Genomic DNA, 15,695 nt, shown 5'->3' with positions numbered 1-15,695 from the left:
GAATGATAACCTTTTCCCCACAGGTCAAAAAGAACAGCTCACCTCCTCTGTCCCTCTATGGCCAATTACTGTGGCGTGAATTCTTCTACACGGCTGCCACCAACAACCCACGCTTTGACAAGATGGAAGGCAATCCTATTTGCGTTCAGATCCCATGGGACAAAACCCGGAGGCTTTGGCCAAGTGGGCTGAGGGCAGGACTGGTTTCCCCTGGATCGATGCCATCATGACCAACTGAGACAAGAGGGTTGATCCACCATCTGGCCCGACACGCAGTCGCTTGTTTCCCTCACCCGCGGAGACCTGTGGATCAGCTGGGAGGAGGGCATGAAAGTATGAGGAGCTCATGATTGTGATTTTACTAATATGACAATTTCAGTGCCAGCACTCACATGCACTTGTCTTCACAGGTTTTCGAGGAGCTCTTGCTGGACGCAGACTGGAGCGGTGAATGCAGGAAGCTGGATGTGGCTGTCCTGTAGCTCCTTCTTCCCAGCAATTCTTCCACTGCTACTGTCCCGTGGGCTTCGGCCCGCCGCACTGACCCCAACGGAGACTACATACGGTTAGTTGCAACTCTACAGCGGAAACAAAGAACGTTTAAATGATTATTAAAAATACCTTTAAAAAACACTGAAACATTTTAGTAGACATTTTAACTTGCATCTAATATGGCTTTCAAATCACTTTTGTAATGTAATTTTAATGTGGACACCAAAATGGAACATCTCGACTTTAACGCATGTATATAAAATCTACTCTCTTTTATCTGCTGAAGGCGATATTTGCCAGTGTTAAGGGGTTTCCCAGCAAAGTATATCTACGAGCCCTGGAATGCTCCTGAAAGCGTCCAGAAAGCAGCCAAATGTATTAATTGGTGTACACTACCCCAAACCCATTGGTGCATCACGGCTGAGGCAAGCCGCCTCAACATAGAGCGTATGAAACAGATCTACCAGCAACTGTCCTGCTACCGTGGCCTGGGTAAGACAAAAACTACGGGAAAAGACTGCAAATTTCTTGACAGCTAAAGACTTAAACCTACAAAAAAAATAAATGTGATTAATTCTTATAAACGTTATAGTCTTCTGGATATGGAGGGCTGATTTCTGAAAGGAGTTTTGTAAATTGTGTTTGATTGGATTGCCTGGATTAGCAGAAAAATAGCAAGAGAATCTGGATTGGAACAAGTTTGTGTTCTCCTCTTGACTGATGCCTCTCTCCCTACAGGACTGCTGGCAATGGTGCCATCCAACCCTAATGGCAATAATGACAATTCCACAACAATAAATTGGTTTCCAAACAGGAGATGTGACCAAGGGACATCAGTGCACCTTCAGGTTTGGACACTCCCTAAATTTTCTGTATTGTATATGTGCTACACTGTATTAGGCATGTCTTTTACATTTAATTCAATTAAAAATTAAACTGTAAATTAACTAATTATAACATACACACCACTATATCTGATAGATTTTTCTTTAATTAATCTCAGGCTATGCTCAAGATGAATGGCATGGCAGAACGTTGGTTTACTCACAAGGAGACCACCAAACAAGCAGCATCATGCCACCTCAAGGTATGGAATGCCATGCCAATGACACATCAGTACCTGCAATAATCAACAGTCTGTCATTAAATCTCAGCAGTATTGTTATTTTTTCTATATGCAGAACTTGTCATGATCGTTTATCTTGCAGGTTTTCAGGCAACACTAGTAGCACAATGTGCTACAGGCAAGAATCACAGCAGATATCTGGTGCTGCTGTACAGCCAGGTAATGACCTCCACATTTAAACAGAGGGCCGTCTAATGTCATACAGATTTCAAGTCAGCATTATCATTTTTAAATGTCATTGTCAGGACGAGGGCTTCACAGCGGCACCTTCCAGACATCTGGAAAACGACACAGCGAGGAGTCTGGACCTGCCACAGGCTCAAAAGTCCAGAGGCAGAGCAGCTCTTAAACATCAGGTCTGTCACTAGATGTGTGGGGAAAATAAAATGTTGTGTAAATATATATCAATTATTAAAATAACCTTTTTTTCAAGTGTTTCTGTTTTTTCTTTCTGTCACATTCTTATACTTCATTGGCATTTCTTGTGTTTTTCAGAAATCGTCAATATAAGTGGTCAGCAGGACTTCGCAGTTGCCCGTTTTTGTTTTGCACCTTTTTTGAGTTGTTACATTTTGCATTTCTACAGAGGAAACCAAAATTGAAGCGATTGAAGGGAGTGCATGATTCTCTCTATAAGCACATCAACACATACCACTTTGAAAACAATCAGACTGTACATTATCACAGGGACTTCACCCAAGCGGTCAGCAACATCCTGACAACATTGGAATTACGTTGTGGCTCTGAGATCTGCACAGCTGCAATGTTGTGCCAACGTTGGGTTCATGTTGTACTGTTTGGGACTAAATTTTTGTGTATATAAGAGATTTGAAAAATACCCACATACAAAATGTAAATATTTATATTGTATGTGCTTTCTCTATTTCATGTAGTTATAGACCCATTGGTATATTTTTGATATAAAGAATTATTGTTGATCAATTTACTCTCTCCTTTTATGAAAACATTTTAAAGCATTTGTAGACTGTCCATGCAGTAAACTACTAAGCCTCTCCTCAGGCTGCTTGCTTGCACTACGTTTTTCTTGATTTCTCCTTTGCATGCTTGTTCTGTCTCTGTCTCTACCACAAATGTTCGTGATCTCGCTCTTTTCAGACTGGCACCTGTCTTGTACACCTTCTCAGTCCCCGTTTACTCCTCCTCTCTATCTGGGTGTCTCTCCATTGCTGTAAACAGTGTTTCTCATCCTCCCACATTGTGCTTGTTTAATAAAGTGTAACTGTAAATGTTGTCTCGCTCATTTACTTAGTACTCACGGGATGCTGTCCTGTCACGCAGTCTGTTGAAATTTCTTTGGTGACCGATGCCGATTCCGCTAAAAAGCATAGCTGACCTGTACATAAACAAATAAGTAATATATATTTGAATTTGTATATAATTCACATACATAATTACATATACATACACATATATATATATATATATATATATATAATTGTTAAATAACATTTGAGCGTTAAACACCATATTTACGAACTTAACTGCATCAAACCAAGTAGCATCATCAAACAGATGGTGCTAAACTTTTTCTGAAAACTAAGTCTTTTAGGTATTTAGCAAATAGCTGTAACTATCTGATGTAATGGTCATTTTAAGTGGATTTTTTTAAGAACGTTTTACTCAGCTTCAAGTCCAAACACTGTTTTAAAATTCATGTTAAGCAATCAATGTATTGATTTACTACCTAAACTCTTAACACATTTGATTGTTTATGCTATTATCTATTTTCTAACAAATTTTCCTGTGTTTTGTTAATACGAAGACACTGGCACTATTTTTGCGTATTGATTAAGTAATTTTGTAACAATTTTAGAGTTATTTTGAGGGCTATATTTAAGCAACGACACAGTGAAACGTTATGTCACATAATATGCTACTTAAAAACATTACAATATTGACTGCTTACCTAAAACACAAAGACAGAGTGAAACGCGCAAAAGTTAGCTCTTCAGAAACGTCGTCGTTAACCCAAAGGACAAAAATATATATATAAAGTTTAGAAATGTTTGTTGACTCTACAAAAGGACATTAGCAGTGACTCAAATGGATGAATTGTTTGGCCACGCCTCCATGTTACGTAAGCTTGACGGCTACACTATAATTATTTATTTATTTGTATTAAAATAGTTTTTTTGTATTATCAACCTCAGTCCGTGAACAATAATGACTGGACATATTCTCAGGCTGATGTGTGAAATGAAAGATGGAAAAAATCGAATTGTTACAGATTCATAAAGTCCGTCTATGTCCACACGATGGCGCTGTTCACCTGTTCAACGTTTCACCTGTGGCAACAAAATAAATTCCACATGTGGGAACGTATGTAATATAATACAGTTATTTTTTTAAATGACAATGCCTCTATAAGCTTGTTATTTCAGAATGCTTTAAAGACACTTACTGTTTTGATGTAGGCCGGTACACTTTAAGCATGATGGTAGGTATGCTATCCATATATTTTTACCTATCTAATATATATATATTTATATACGTGTATATGTATGAACTATCGTTTTATCGTTTTAGTTCACTTTGTATAATTTTTTTTTGAAGTAATGAATAGCTTAATTTACATATATATGCTTTCTTACTTACACATAACTCATTGCATGTAAGACGGCAATTTGAGTTATTAACAGCTTACAATAATGTATTTCCAGACTAAAGAATTTAAAAATTTCTCCTTCGAGCCGGATTCGAACCAGCGACCTAAGGATTACAGTGAAGATCCGCTACAGTCCTCCGCTCTACCAACTGAGCTATCGAAGGGATACGTCATCACTTTTTGTAGGTGGTTTTTCTGCCTGCATTATCTAACCCGTTCTTCAAAATAATTTATCTTAAAATTAAAAAAAATCAAAGCATTTAATGCTGGATATAACACTTTAATCTTCGAGTACAATTAGTACACTCTAGAGAACGTTTAGTACAAAAGTACAAACAATAGGATAGCGTGTAATGTTAAAATATTTCTCATACATATATACAACTTTTTATATATATATTTTTTATAACAGTGGAATTTTAGATTTTAAATGTGATATTGTGGATGTTTATGTATTATTATTATTTTTTTTATTTAATTTTTTTGTCGGTTGTATTGTCTGATTCTGGATCTCCTTTGGACCAAGTTTGATGATGAAGATGATGTTTATTCTACGGAGTATAGTATAGCTAACGAAACTGTTGACTGGTTATTTGGGGGTGCTGTCAATCGTCCTCAACACTGGGCCCCTGTTGTTAGATGCAGCTGGCCCTTGCTTCGTCTGACCAATCAGGAATCTGGTTTAAATAAGACCTCCACCTGTCACTCACAAACATGCTTGCGCCCCTCAGTACAAGGGTACAGTGAGACCATAAAACTATTTATAATCAAACAAGGGAAGAAGAGGGACATAATTATCCTTCATTCTTAAGGTATTACTCCTCCTGACTATTGCGAAGGAGAAATTTACTAAAGGACATAAGAGCAGATCACATTGGTTATGTGTAAAACAGACACAGCTACTTAAGTGCATATAAGTGCACCTTTTATGAGTTCACAATTATTTTACACTAAAACCAGTTATCTGGTTGCCTTGGAAGAATCAGACCTGTGGAGGAACACACACACACACACACACCTGCATCCCACATTGCATATCTAACAGGAAATTTGCATGACTCAGTGTTTTTTTAACCAAATTAATGGCGGTTGTTCTATAAGATTCCAATGGTAGAAATTAAATGTTAATACATAAATAGTTGTATAGATGCCATTAAACACTTGTCTGTCTTTGTCTGTTATCCCTCTGTCTTCCATCATCTGGTTCCATTCATTGTCTCAGGGGTGGGGTACAAAATTCTCTGCATCATTTTGGAAAATAGAAATGGAATTAACCAAAGTTCTTTGAACTCAAAATTGACACAAAGACATTGTTTATACTCAAAGCAATGGATAGAATGAAACCATTGATGCTAGCCAATTAAGTCAATGCCTAAATATTAGTGGTTAGTTGATCTAATCAGACATGGTGTGAAAGATGATCTCTAGTGCACAAGTGTGAGGGTGCATCTGTTTTCAGTCTGAAATAGGCTCCTCACACTACAAAGGTTTTAGGGTGGCAGTCAAAGGTTAGAGGTCAGGGTCTGAGTATAGGACAACACAAGGCCCTACAAGGTAGAAAATAGATCCTAGGTGCATCTGTTCAAAAAGCTTACCCAACAGCCACTTTGTAGATGTCACATGGAGAGGGAGGCCCCTATAAAACCACCAGGCATCCACGGAGATCATCTAAGTCCATTTAGGATCTGTACAGTCCTGCCTCAGTGATCCCCTCTTCACAAAACACTCAGAAAGAGCACCATGTGTGACACAGAGGAGTTTGTGGAGGACTTTGAGGAAGAACAGGAGGAGGTGAACGAAGAGGAAGAGGAGGAGGTTGAAGAAGAGGCTGAAGAAGATAAAACTGATGAAATAGAGGATGAGATAGAGGAAGAAGAGGAGAAAGAGGCAGAGGAGGACACCAAGCCAAAGCCCAAGATGTTTGTTCCCAACATTATGGCCCCAAAGCTGCCCGAAGGAGAGAAGGTGGACTTTGATGACATCCACCGGAAGCGTGCAGAGAAGGACTTCACTGAATTGCAGAATCTAATTCAGCTGCACTTCTCCACCAGGCAGAAGGAAGAGGATGATCTCGTGGCTTTGAAAAACCGTATTGAGCGGCGTCGGGCTGATCGTGCTGAGCAGCTGCGCAGCAGAGCAGAGCGTGATCGAGAGAGGCAGGCACGTTTTGCAGAGGAACGAGCTCGGCGTGAAGAGGAGGCTGCCAAACTGCGAGCTGAGGAGGATGCCAGGAAAAAGAAGATCCTTTCTAACAAGGGCTATGGTGGCTACCTGCAAAAGGTCGATCAGAAGAAGGGCAAGAGGTTGACAGAGCGCGAGAAGAAGACCAAATGTCTGATGGAGCGCCGCAAACCGCTCAACATCGATCATCTCAACCAGGAGAAGCTTGGTGAGAAAGCCCTTGATCTTTGGAAGTGGCTCAGTCAACTGTATGCGGAGAAGTTTGAGTTGGCAGAAAAGTTAAAGAGGCAGAAGTATGACATCAACGTTCTGCGGAACCGCGTTATTGACCATCAAAGGGGAACTAAGACAACCAAGACCACCAGGAAGTCATGGAAATAAATGGATCAGATTCACACATACAATGACACAAAACAGAGCCAAAAAGATTTGCTGGAATCAGTCTCGCATTGAACTTCCTAGGACATTGTTTCTGTTTTTATTTCTTTTCATCAAAAATTGCTCCTAATGTCACACTTATTCATTTAACATTTTATCTTACATGTAATGGGTTTTATGGTGTTATTTTTGTTTTGTTTTACATGATCTGAAGTCTTGATCTCATGCTGTAAACCTTTTGAAAGTTAATATTTTTCTTTGTGCACGATATATTACAATATGCAGTAGAAATGCTAATCAAAATGTTTTGTTTATCAAAATGTTTTGTTTATATTTGAGTGTGTTTTTTTTTTGTTTGTGCTAAAACAGCTATTTAATTTTGGAAAAGATGCACATGCATGTTAACTTGAAAGACTCAAAGACTGCTTTTCTACAATTACTAATTAATCTGCAAAAGCTCTTTTAAAAAAGCAATTATTTCAAATGTGGAATTAAGCACTGGAATAAACAAAGCAAGCTATTAATAAACAAATACATCAAGATGTTATGAGGTATGAATGAAAAAGGTCTTTATTGAAACAAATATAAAGGCACATACTCTAACAGCAGTGTTTTTAGCACAAAAATTTAATTTTCCCAATTATTTATGTGAAGATTAAATTTTATGCATTACATTTCCCAGGATGAGATATTTTTCATCTATGATGTCCCATTTTCCAAATTCCACTCCATCTAGTGCAGATGCCATTCAAAAACGACAATCTTTTGACTGTGAGTGTTGACGGCTTAAGTCTCATAAAATAAAATGCACTTAAGTGTTTCATTCCTAACTTGTAACTTGCTTGAGTAACACACAAAAAAAACTTGATTTTTAAAAGCTTGCAGGAGTTAGATTGGGTCAATGCAATTACATCTAATGCAAAATAGCTGTTTATATAGCTGATGGACTACACACATTTCTAAGCAATTTAAGGCTCAAACAACTTTAAGGGCCTGGCCACAAAAAGACGAGTTTCAATTATTTGGCACATAACTGTATCATTATGCAGAATTTTATAGCAGTACGAACTAGATTCATTACAAAATGGACTGATCATTTGTAATCTGACAGAGTTTTAAAACATTGGTCACATATATTTCCCACTAGTAGTTCAAGCTGTAAATTGATTATTTAGGTTATCAAGCCCACTCTGTCCTAGCTTTTTTTTTTTTTTTTTAATCGTGCTAGGTTTGACCTTGCAGTAAGATCTAAAAATCCCGGTTGTTGCTGCTGATCATTTTGGGATATGAAGTCCCAATGGAGCGCCCAAATCTGTACACCACAATCTCAAGGAGGTACTCATCCACCTTCACTGTAACCTTGGTCACATGCTCATTAGACAGAAAGAAGACAATAGTAAAGAGAGCCACCTCGAACTCTGGGCTGACGCCAATGAAACAACTGGCCACCGGCTTCACCAGGCCATTCCAGCTGAACTGCAGGTTCAAGACGTGATCATCCTCGTCCGGCTGTGAAATTGGGCCAAACGTAAACATTGGAAGTAATGCACACAAAGCTATATTAATTTGGTCATTCAATATTTCATTTATCAAATCAATTAAAAATGATGAAATACCGTGTCCTTGTTACTTCTGGCCTTGTATCCTTTGTAGTCCACATGATTGTTTTTCTCCTGGTGGTAAAACTGGACCCAGTTGTGGAGGCCCATGATCTCTTTACCTTGTTTGGTTTCACCAACAAAAACATGCTCAAATCCACAGGAATCTTCACTGCCTCAGAGACAAGTGGAAGGTGGCCGATCAATAAAAACTTCTAAATGTAGATTTATAAATAAGCATATAAGCTTTAAGCAATAAGATGGTAAAGGCTTTTAACATCTTGTATGTCAGTAACTAATATAACAAACCCAGTTCAGGCAATGTGATATATGCCAGCCTGTTAAAAGGAGGATTATAACTCACCCTCCATTTTTGTCCCTGCGATAGAGCTTAAACCAGATGTCATAGAGCTGGCTCTTAAACTTAGATGGATCAGACTGGGCTAGACCTTTGCGCACTAAATACCTGTGGGCACACTGCAAAGACAAAACCTTTCAGAACATGATAGAAAGAATATAATATATCTCTTCACGTGTACAGTCTTTTCATGATTGCAGAATGTCTTCATACACATTATTGTAATAGTCTCCTCCTTGAACCAACATCCTTGTACTACAAAGCTCATTTGCACATTTGTCTCACATGCCCATATTCACTATCCACTTCCCATCCAAACTATCCATTCCCATGAAACCATAATTTACCACATTTTGTGGTAAGTGTGGCAAGTTAATAAATAATAATAAAATAAATAAAAATAATATATTAATAAAGAAATAAATTTTTAAAATGTGCTTTAACAAGTGCTTACTTTAATATTGATATTCATAAAATATTTATTAAAACAGCTAAATGTTTTTGTAGTTTTAGCATTAGTTACTTTCCAACTCTGATCAGGTACATCTGTCAGTCACACAGTCAATAGCAGACAGACATACTTCAAATTCTTTAAGTTGCTCAATTTCTACATGTGCAAACATTACATTACTAAATAGCAAGGCAAAAACAGCGATCGGTGAGCGATAAGATACCTTCATGACCTCTGTCTTGAGAATAGCATCCAGGAAAAGATGATTTTCCTGAAGCTCCTCTTTTGTCACATGCTCAGTCACTCCTGTAGACATCTCATAATTGTCCAACAGATCTATGAAGTCTGAGAAGAGACAAAGTAAACAAACACTCTTGCCATACATTGCATCACATCAGTAATTAACAAAAACTAAAAAACAGATTTTTTTTTTACATTAAAATATAGGGATGCAATTAAAAACATGCTATTAAACACATTATTACATGTTAGTATAAAAATGGTCTATAGCTACTCACGAGCATAAGTATCCACGCTTTTGAGCTTCTTTTCATCGACATATGAGAAAAGAGGAGCTCTAGCACTATCCCTGGCACTATTACTGCCTTCAGCAACAAAACCAGCCTTCCCCTGTGAGAAAAATGCACTTTAAATGACTGATTAATAAAGTCACCTGCAATCACGAATGAGGAAAATATTAATGTTTTTACTTATTCATATATGTATTATATTCTTCATAAACATGACTCCTCTCACAACCACCAACCTGTAGGTTGATTTTATAGTCTTTTCCAGCTTTCATGCGGTTCACATCCAGCTTCCACAGTTCATTCAACACATCTGAGAGCTCCTGATTGATGCCTTGTCTGCAGATGAGACAGCATGACTTTAAACGTCTCAAATCAGTCACGTCTAGATGTATTGCCCAGTTAAGACAGCAATAATAACAACAATAACTGTAGTAAATTTTGTAATTGTTATTAATGCTACCATGGCTATTTTTAAGTGTTATTTTAGTTCATCTCTACCTATCAAATCAATGACAAAAGTTCAAAGGTTATTCGAGATGAAAAAAAAAAGTATCACATAATTTCTATAATAAACACTTTATTCGAGCCGCTATATATGAAAAATACTGACGTCAAGCCCAGTTTCTATTCTCTCGAAACCGGAAGTTAATTTGACACTTGATAGTTCACCTGTGCTTTGTATTCTAGAGTTTAGAGTAGCAGCGGAAGCTCAGAAGATTAGCGGTAGATGTAAAACATGACACACATCTCATGCCAGTGTGAGTCACCCTAACATGAAAACACACAACACAACAACTGGTTGTCAAGTTCAGTTCCGTTTACAGAACACATAGTTTACGGAAAAATCATTACAGAGTTACGAGTTCCTCGCATCTGGAAACTGTCTTACAGAGTTTGTAAATGTGACATCACCTCCACTTCAAAGAATACTCTCATGTACAACTTAAACAAAACAAATTCAGTACGACAATTACGACAAAAAAATGAATGTATAAAACTTTACACGAAGCTTTGTAAACAATACAATTGTTCACATCCGTTTATTAACCTTATAGAAGTTTATTTTAATACGCACCGAATGTTCTACCGGTTTGCGCCTGAAAACTAACGTCAAGTTAAAAGCATGCATCTTTATTCGATCATGTTTACAGTATAGTTTGGCAAAAGCATAGTCATTATGATTTTAAAACCACGATAAATGCTCCTAAGTAATAGTTATTGTCAACGCAACTTTTTGACGCGGCTGATCTAAAGCATAAAACGGAAAGACCGTTAAACATCTGTTAACACTAATTTTCTCACCCTCTGGCCATGTTCGCAGGTTAATCCACTTTGTGGTTCAAAGAAACACGTTTAGTCACTCACGCGATGATAAAAAGCTGGTTTTTGGTGGGTGTGTTTACGCCATGCCAAGCCTTTTGATCGATAGGCGAATCTGACCAATGAGGGCGGCACACAGTAACTCCCTTTCGTTCCTGATTGGTTGGTTTACCCAAAGGGCGAGGCATTAGAACCAGGAACTAGGGCGTGTCCATTATTCAACAGGTCGCAATCTAGCTGTAAACATTAGGATAAAAGTGATACAAATCTCAGCCAGAAATCGTCAATTCTGTAACATTTAGTTTGCACACACACACAAAAGAAAGATTTATTTAAGAAAAAAAATACAAAATTCATTAGTACAGTGTATAAATAAATGGTTATGATAACCTCATTGAAGCAAATCATTGTGTTATACAGTGACTGGAATCATTTGATTAAACCATTTTTTGAGAATAGTTGAAATTGAACATTCTGTCATTGACACAAACGTATGTTGTTCCAATCCCATATGTTTTCTGTTTATCTTCAGAGCACAAAATTAAGATTTACCATGTTTACCATATATATTATTCAATATTTATGTGAATATAAGCCTAAATAAATCTGTTAATCATTTGTGTCAATTGTCTCTTATGTTTGGTTTAGTGAATGGACAAAACTGATGTGAGACTATTCTTATATCTTATCAACATTTTGTCCCCTTGGAATTATAAGGTTCTATCTGCGTTCTGAGTAGTTTTGAGATATTGAGCTTTAAAATTTTTGTGTTCCATAGACTCCTGTAGATAGAAGCTTTTTGTTTTTTCAACAAAAAATCCCAAAATGTACACAACTTAAAATAAAACATCACATAATGTAAATAAATTGTCACAGAATAAGAATATGTGAATAACTCAATTTTGACAAAAATGTCAGATAGAACCTTATAATTCCAAGGGGACGATTTGTGCTTGCATTTTTCATTCCATGAACAGAAGTGTTATGACTTTGGAACAACATGTGCATAAATAAGTGATGACAGAGTCTCCAAGGTTGAAGTGAATCAGATGCGTTGTTCTTTTGTAATTGATGACTGTTTACTTGTCTTCAGTAAGCTTGTTTTTTACTTAGGCTAGTATTATATTTTTTGTGTGATATTGAAGTTGGTAACAAGAATTATGAAATTTAAGTGCATCAAAAATTTAAAGCTTTTTATATTTAAATATATATACTGTATATATATATATATATATATGTATGTATGTATATATATATATATATATATATATATATATATATATATATATGTATGTATATATATATATATATATATATGTATATATATATATATATATATACATATATATATATATATATATATATATATATATATATATATATATATATATATATATATATATATATAATTATTGTGATGGGGGGGCCCTGCAATAACGCATTGCCCAAGGTCTTAATGCAGCCCTGCATGGATGAACACCATTTTTGAGTCACTTGAATGAATGGTGCAAACTCTGTTTTTTTTTCTTAAAATATCTCATTTACATTGTTATATATATATATATATATATATATATATTTTTTTTTTTTTTTTACAGTGCTTCAGAATAAAATTAATTTATGAAATATGCTTAAAGAAACTGCCCTTCCTCTCCTTTTAGGATAAGTTAAAATAGTAGTAAGCAGTGAACTTGGATTTTTTGGAAATTATTTAAATTATAAAAATTCTCTCATTTTGATTTCCACTGCGTTTTTATGCATTTAGTTGAACAACATATTCAAAAAGAGAATATGAGATGAAGAACAAATAACATCAATAATAATGTAAAATTAACACACAATAGATAGACAATTTACAATATGTTTAAGAGTTTGTATGATTAATATTTACATCTCACGATTTGCTCAAGTAGTCTTCGACCGGAAGTTAGGGCAGAGCTTGGAGCACATGGCAAGTTGTTATTACAAATGTCAACATTAATTGGTGAATGGTTTATTTACCGATTTGAATAAACATTAGCTGGTAACCAGTAATTTTTAATATATATTAAAAAATTATATTGTCCACAACTGGAGTATCCCACGGGATTCAACAATGCTCATCTCAATTTAATCAACTCATTCTTAGCTTGAGCCTTATAGCAGAACTAGAAAGGTGTATTCATGAGCTTTTACAGGGATAGACGCTGATATCAACTGAGTCATGAGTGGTATATATTTATATATATACATCATATATAAAATCAGTCACACCAAAAGAAATATGCAATTAACATTAATTGACAAAACTTTGATTTTTAACAGAAATATTTTTCACAACAGAGAAAAATTTTATGAAAATCAATCAATCCCCCCTCTCTGAAAGCATAATTTAGATAGTGGTGTCTTTCTATGTGAAATATCACAATTCAAATAATATAAAAAAAAAATATTACAGTAACTTCAATGTCCTATAAACATTTTGTTTAAGCTCTACAGGCATGTGGTGGGTTAAATTGGCAGATCAGGTGACCTACCTCTTCTGCAAGTGGGAGGAGCCATTGAATTCTCAGTATTGAGTAGCATTTTATAACATGAAACACTAATTATTCCTTATAACCATAAAACAAGTATCCACCCATCTGACTCTTTTCCAGTCCTGACTGTGCCACAGATTCAACATATAAAAAGATGAGCTTCTGGGTTTCAAAATGCAGTCTGTTTTTAGTAAATGTCAAGATCAATGCAAGTATCTGGCGAGTACAGCCTAACTGAGACCGTAGAAACACTTTCTAGGGCACTGGAATGTGTGCTGCAGTAAAAGTTTAAGAAAAGCTTTCAGATGGAACAATACGCGTCTTGAAGGGTTATAAAATCACACTCTGGAAACATTCCCTCAGTCTTTTTGTGTTTGTACACCATTTCTCAGTCCTGCTGTCAGGTTACTGCCCTCTTTAAAAGCATCTGGATGACTTCCACAAGGCTAAAATTCTGTTGCACATGCAGTGCAGAAACATATTGTCTACATAAAAGGCAGATATCTGAGAGAGTTGTCTGATATTGAGAGATTACGTTGCTGTACAAATCTGGGCATATAATAGTTTTCTCCTGAGTGGAAGGAGGTAAGAGGGCAGGTGTACATTGTCCACAGGCTGGGGGTAAACCGACGGGTCAGCCCATCGGCCAACCTTAAGCGCAGGTTGCAGCTCGAGCACACTATGTGGTTTGGGCAACAGGACTGCGAGAGAGTCTTTTTGGGTTGATTTGAAGAGGAATTATTTTTTGAGGTCGGAGGCAGGGCCAAAGTAGGTCTTTTGATGGCACTTCGTTCCCCGAGCCTGTCCAGGGATCTTCTCAACTGTTGCTGTGCACCTTGTACCCCAGCCAGCTCCCGCTGATACTGCACATCCAGCGCATGCAGGGTCCTTTCAAGCTGCAGGATCTGACGCCTCTGAGCGTTACCCAGGGATCGCTCTAAGATTGACATGAAATATTAACAAAAGGGTTGGCATAAACTTGCCCTTATTGCAAATTGAAAATCTGAGTAATTTCTATTGATACCTCGTTCATGGTGTCTTTTCCTTATTGGCTGAGAGATGAAACTGGACATGGCACACTCGTCTGGAAGAGATGAAAATAGCAGGATCCAGTGACAAATACTGAAAAGTTGAGAGCTCACACTAGATGACCCACACACACTAATATGGAAATGTTGGAAAATTAACAAGAAAATAATAAATTAATGCATTTACTCACCCGTGGATGTTGCAAGAAGCATTTACTGTCAAGAAGCATCCAAATATAATATCCCACCAAGACACAAACCTTTCCTGTCTTTTTTCAATCTAAAAAAAAAGGCTTCTGAAAGTGAGAAAGTCTGTTAGGTAACCTAACTTTTATAAAGCGACAGCATCTCTTCTGAAGGATCGAAACAAAGGATTTGGAGGGGCCAAGTAAGAAAAGAGTGGGCAGAACTAGTGAGAGAAAGGCAACTCCTCTTCAACTCTACAAAATAACACAGAAAATAAAAGTAAAAAAAAAAAAACAAAGCCAAAAAAAAAAAAAGCTAGTATAATCAAAAATATAGCTTAAAATTCTGTGGTAACTGTGACAGCCTTTTTTAAAGCAAACTGTGCTTCACACTGAATTTCTAATAAAATGACAATAAAAGCACAAAAAACATTAGCCAGTTTTCATGCACTTCTTTAATATATCAGTTTTTCATATTCACAACAAATACATTAAGCTCTTTTCCTTTAATATAATACAGTCTTAAATATTTTTACACAGAAATATTTTCTCAGAATTTCATCTATCAAAATGTCTTTTCTTAACCTTTATTTCTTAAGTTGAAACATTTGAAGTCATTTCATTGTTTTTATCTCCATGCCTTCTAGCAAACGGACAGTACTTCATTTGTACAGCTATTTACAGATGAAAAGAGTCTCCCAAACATTTGTATAATAGTTCTGACTTGAATTAGCGGTGTGGGGGGGGTTAAAGTGCAGGCAAGACAACAGAAAGGAATTTGATACAGATAATTTTGGTGAAGGCTTTAAAAAGCAACTAAAATGGGGGTTTGGGTAGTTAAAGTAAAATGGCTATAAAGGATCTAAATATATATATATATGTTTATCTCCAAGTTGTAATTAAGCA

At 36.3% G+C, this 15,695-nt stretch overlaps 1 protein-coding gene, 1 long non-coding RNA gene, 1 other non-coding gene and 2 pseudogenes across 3 annotated transcripts; 3 read left to right on the top strand and 2 right to left on the bottom strand.

Moving 5' to 3' along the window:
- The first annotated feature begins 2 nt into the window (after window positions 1–2).
- LOC113056751 (cryptochrome-1-like) lies at window positions 3–1,685 on the top strand (annotated as a pseudogene).
- Window positions 1,686–1,701: 16 nt separating this feature from the next.
- Window positions 1,702–2,146, top strand: LOC113056389 (uncharacterized). Its single transcript, XR_003277690.1, has 3 exons — window positions 1,702–1,777; window positions 1,864–1,974; window positions 2,114–2,146. It is a non-coding gene; the product is annotated as an uncharacterized LOC113056389 (long non-coding RNA).
- A 2,174-nt stretch (window positions 2,147–4,320) lies between these two features.
- On the bottom strand, window positions 4,321–4,408 carry trnay-gua (transfer RNA tyrosine (anticodon GUA)). The gene is given in 2 exon segments: window positions 4,321–4,356; window positions 4,372–4,408. It is a non-coding gene; the product is annotated as a tRNA-Tyr (tRNA).
- Window positions 4,409–5,904: 1,496 nt separating this feature from the next.
- LOC113060947 (troponin T, cardiac muscle isoforms pseudogene) lies at window positions 5,905–7,088 on the top strand (annotated as a pseudogene).
- A 267-nt stretch (window positions 7,089–7,355) lies between these two features.
- LOC113060938 (poly(U)-specific endoribonuclease-C-like) lies at window positions 7,356–11,178 on the bottom strand. Its single transcript, XM_026230210.1, has 7 exons — window positions 11,043–11,178; window positions 9,977–10,076; window positions 9,729–9,840; window positions 9,434–9,555; window positions 8,766–8,878; window positions 8,420–8,573; window positions 7,356–8,312 (listed from the first exon to the last, which is right to left on the bottom strand). The coding sequence occupies exons 1-7, from the start codon at window positions 11,051–11,053 to the stop codon at window positions 8,052–8,054; spliced, it is 873 nt and encodes a 290-aa protein (XP_026085995.1). The 5' UTR covers window positions 11,054–11,178; the 3' UTR covers window positions 7,356–8,051.
- Between the last annotated feature and the right edge of the window lie 4,517 nt (window positions 11,179–15,695).

Source organism: Carassius auratus, chromosome 4, assembly GCF_003368295.1.
Source record: "Carassius auratus strain Wakin chromosome 4, ASM336829v1, whole genome shotgun sequence".
Classification (NCBI taxonomy): Eukaryota; Metazoa; Chordata; class Actinopteri; order Cypriniformes; family Cyprinidae; genus Carassius; species Carassius auratus.
The sequence above is the reverse complement of the archived record's forward strand: the minus strand, read 5'-3'. Positions and strand labels throughout refer to the sequence as shown.

What these genes read in the sequence shown, in the direction of transcription:
- LOC113060938 (XM_026230210.1), bottom strand. An exon ending in ACTATAAAATCAACCTACAG is followed by an intron (nt 9,841 to 9,976) that starts GTTGGTGGTTGT and finishes TTTTTCTCACAG; the next exon opens with GGGAAGGCTGGTTTTGTTGC. An exon ending in AAGCGTGGATACTTATGCTC is followed by an intron (nt 9,556 to 9,728) that starts GTGAGTAGCTAT and finishes GTCTCTTCTCAG; the next exon opens with ACTTCATAGATCTGTTGGAC.